The following is a 3717-nucleotide window of genomic DNA, read 5'->3' on the forward strand; positions in this document are numbered from 1 at the left end:
ATGAGATGACCGGATGAGAGATTATGGATTATAGGCCAGTGGAAATAAATAAATGTTGTAAGGCCTATGTCGTTCTGTTTATGCTTTTGATTTGTATTGACAATGACATCCCGAGGTTTTTAATATAATGAAATACACTTATTTAGAAATGCTTTGATAAAATCTTAATCATATTTTTGGGAGCAAATTCCGCAACATATTTCTTCAAAAGAATACTCTGAATATTTAAATAAATCATAAACAAATTGGTCTTTTCTGGCCGTGAAATTGGGGATGTCACACAAGGCAATCAACGCAGAGGTGGCAAAGCTAGTGGATGCAGGCATCCTCCGGGAGGCAATTTTCCCTACCTGGATAGCCAATCCAGTAATGGTAAAAAAGCATGATGGATAGCCAATCCAGTAATGGTAAAAAAGCACGATAGATCAAAAGGTCGAATATTTAGAAGGATTCCACTTCAAGTGTTTTATCGATGCCTATAAGGGCTCACCAAGTTCAAATGAGAAAAGAAGATAAGGAGAAGACGACTTTCCATACCGATCGTGGCATCTTCTGCAACTGGAAAATTCCATTCGGTCTCAAGAACATCAGGGCAACTTACCAGCACCTGATGGACAATGTGTTTGCAGAACAAATGGGTAGTAATGTCAAGGTATACATCAATGATATGGTCATCAAGAGCCACGACGAAGCAGCACTGCTCCACGAAATTGAGGAAACTTTCTAAACCTTAATGAAGGCACATATGAAACTCAACCCATGAAAATGCACCTTCGGGGTAGAGGAAGGTCAGTTCTTGGGTTAACAGATAACCAACAAGGGAATATCGGCTAATCAGGCCAAAATACAAGAATTTCTCGACTCTAAAACCCCTCACAACCTCAAGGGGATGCAAGAGATCAATAGGAGACTAACAACACTCGGTAGGTTCATCGCCAAGTCAGCTGAGAAAGCCCTCCCTCTTTTCCAAATTTTGAAAGGGTGCATTGATAAGAACCATTTCAAATAGACACCAGAAGCTGAAAAGACTCTACAACATCTAAAAGAAGCCATGCATCAGCTCCCAACTATGGCGAGCCCCCTGTCGGGAGAAACTTTGCAGATGTACTTAGCGGCATCCAACGAAGCCATATCATCGGTCTTAACCATTGAGAGACACAAGAAACAGTTGCCAATACAGTTTGTGAGCAAAGCATTACAGGGTCCCACGCTTAGCTACCCAATACTAGAGAAGCCAGTTCTCACATTAATCTATGCACCCAAACGACTTAGACATTACTTTCAAGCTCATAAGGTCGAGATTTTGACCAGGTACCCGATAAAGGAAATCCTATTAAGGCCAAAAAAGTTAGGACGTCTAGAAAAATGGGCGATCAAGCTAGGTAAGCACGATATAGACTATCGATCACGCACCGACACCAAAGTTCAAGAACTAGCATACTTCTTGGTTGAGATCCTTTACACGCTCAAGAATGTCCCAAGGGTCCTCCTAATAAATCCCTCAGAGCCGAAGGTGAGTAGGTACATCTGGGAACTACACACCGATGGAGCTGCAAGCAAAGAGGGGTCAGGAGCAGGATTAATACTCAATAACCCCAATGGCGACGAAATCACGTACGATTTTCATTTCAATTTCCAAGTTTCCAACAACGAGGCGGAATACGAAGCGCTCCTAGCAGGTGTTCAGCTAGCTCGAGAAGTTGGAGTGAAACATTTTGCAGCCCTCCGTGACTCCCTCCTCATTACTAACCATGTTAATGGTATGTACGAGGCCAAGGATCAAAGGAGGTAGAGGTACCTTAACATAGTGCGAGAACTAGTGCAATCATTGAAGATGTTCTCAATCAATCATATCCCTCGGGGGGAAATATGAGGGTCGGCGCTCTTAGAAAGATGGCATTGACATCATTCGATCACCTAACCAATAAGGTCCTGGTGGAAATCCCCCCAGAAAGAAGAATTGATAACAAATTGTAAAATCCCAGATTGGACTGTACCTTTCACAAATTATTTGCTGCATGGGATCCTCCCAAACGATCCCACAGAAGTTATAAAAATCAAGATCAAGGCACCACAGTTTTCTATAAAAGATGCGTAACTATATAAGAGGGGATGCTTGGCGTCGTGGCTTAAGTGTGTATCGAAATCCGAATGGTATATGTTTCTGGAGGAAAGCCATGCAGGGGAAGTTGGAGCACATGAGGGCGCATGAGCGCTCACCGGAAAGATACTCCACCTTGGAGTATAGTGGATGGAGGTTTACAAGGACACAGCCAAGCTCACTAAAAACTACTCGGAGTTCCAGGATTTCTCCCCTTCCCAGAACCAACTTACCATGCGACTCACTAGTCTCAACAACCCCTGGCCTTTCCATCAATGGGGTATAGACATTGTTGGCCCATTCCCTGTTTCCCCAGGTGGAGCCAAGTTCCTGTTGATCGCTATGAAATACTTCACCAAATGGATCGAGGTCGAGCCCCTGGACACAATCATAGAGAGACAAGTGATTAAGTTCATGTGGAAAGACATCCTCACAAGATTTTGAACTCCAAAGGTCCTAATCAGCAACAATGGCACTCAATTTAAAGGAAGTCCCTTCAAAGAATGGTGCGAAGAAAAACAGATCCACCGCCGATTTACTTCAGTAGCACACCCCCATGCCAATGTCCAGACCAATATATCGAATAACATCATTGTGACAACCATCAAAACTCAGGTTAGGACTCATCTAGAACCTTTTCATTTCCATATGTGCACATAACTTGGCTTTAAATGCAACAAGTTGAGCTAGATCGCGACTTAATAGATCCCTTGGAATAACTAGTGTAACTTAGCTTGTACTAAGCAATCACATTAATATGTGAATACTCCAACTAGTTTGTAAAGTGCCAAAGTTCAATCTCAAAACTAAACACAAAAACCATGTTCGGAAGATCAAAGCTCACGGGTATGTAGAATACCCTAACTTCTTAATCGGAACATATGACATGCTTAACTAGTTTCATAACTTATCAAACTCAATTTAATTAAATCATAATTTGATTTAATTACAAGTTTGAAATAATATCCATATATATCATAATTTGAATTATGAGCAAAAAATATAATTCAATGATTGTCTAATCCTACATTCATATGTTATGAACCTTTATTTCATTTATTTGAAATATAAAAATTTGATTTTATAAAAATCGTATCATAATTTATAACCTTTATAATTTAATTCAAGAGAATAAAAGTTTACGAATCTATTTCTAAAAACAAAATACTTGAAAAATAACCAAGGAACAAAACTCTTGGAAGTTTATAAAAATACATAGATTTTTTTTTTACAAAATCTAAAGATCAATTTTATTAAAATGGTTAGAAGGCTATATTTAAAAATGTTACAACCATCAAGAAGCCTCATAAAGCCTTTATTATCCCAAAAAATTCGACCATACCAACCCCTCCACACTTCTCTCTCTCTCTCTCTCACTCATTATGTAGGAGAGATTTTTGTAGTTCATTGTTCATATGTTAACTCACATTTTTGGAGTTTTGTGGCCAATTTTGGTAGACTATATCCCCAAAGAGACGATGAGAGATATGGTCTATCCAGAGAGAAAAAAATCCCACTTTTCCTCTTCCTTCTCTCTAGAAACCTCACTTTCTCTCTCTAGAAATTAGCCCCTCAACCACGAACTTTCAGCCATATTTTGGGTGTTTTTGAAGCTT

At 39.7% G+C, this 3717-nt stretch overlaps 1 protein-coding gene across 1 annotated transcript; it reads left to right on the forward strand.

Moving 5' to 3' along the window:
• Nucleotides 1-472: 472 nt before the first annotated feature.
• On the forward strand, nucleotides 473-1792 carry LOC145131644 (uncharacterized). The gene is made up of 2 exons (XM_079066305.1): nucleotides 473-652; nucleotides 1010-1792. Exons 1-2 carry the CDS (start codon nucleotides 473-475, stop codon nucleotides 1790-1792), a joined length of 963 nt encoding a protein of 320 aa, XP_078922431.1.
• Nucleotides 1793-3717: the final 1925 nt, after the last annotated feature.

This window comes from Lactuca virosa, chromosome 8, assembly GCF_052849685.1.
Source record: "Lactuca virosa cultivar CGN04683 chromosome 8, Lactuca_virosa_CGN04683_v6, whole genome shotgun sequence".
Taxonomy (NCBI): domain Eukaryota; kingdom Viridiplantae; phylum Streptophyta; class Magnoliopsida; order Asterales; family Asteraceae; genus Lactuca; species Lactuca virosa.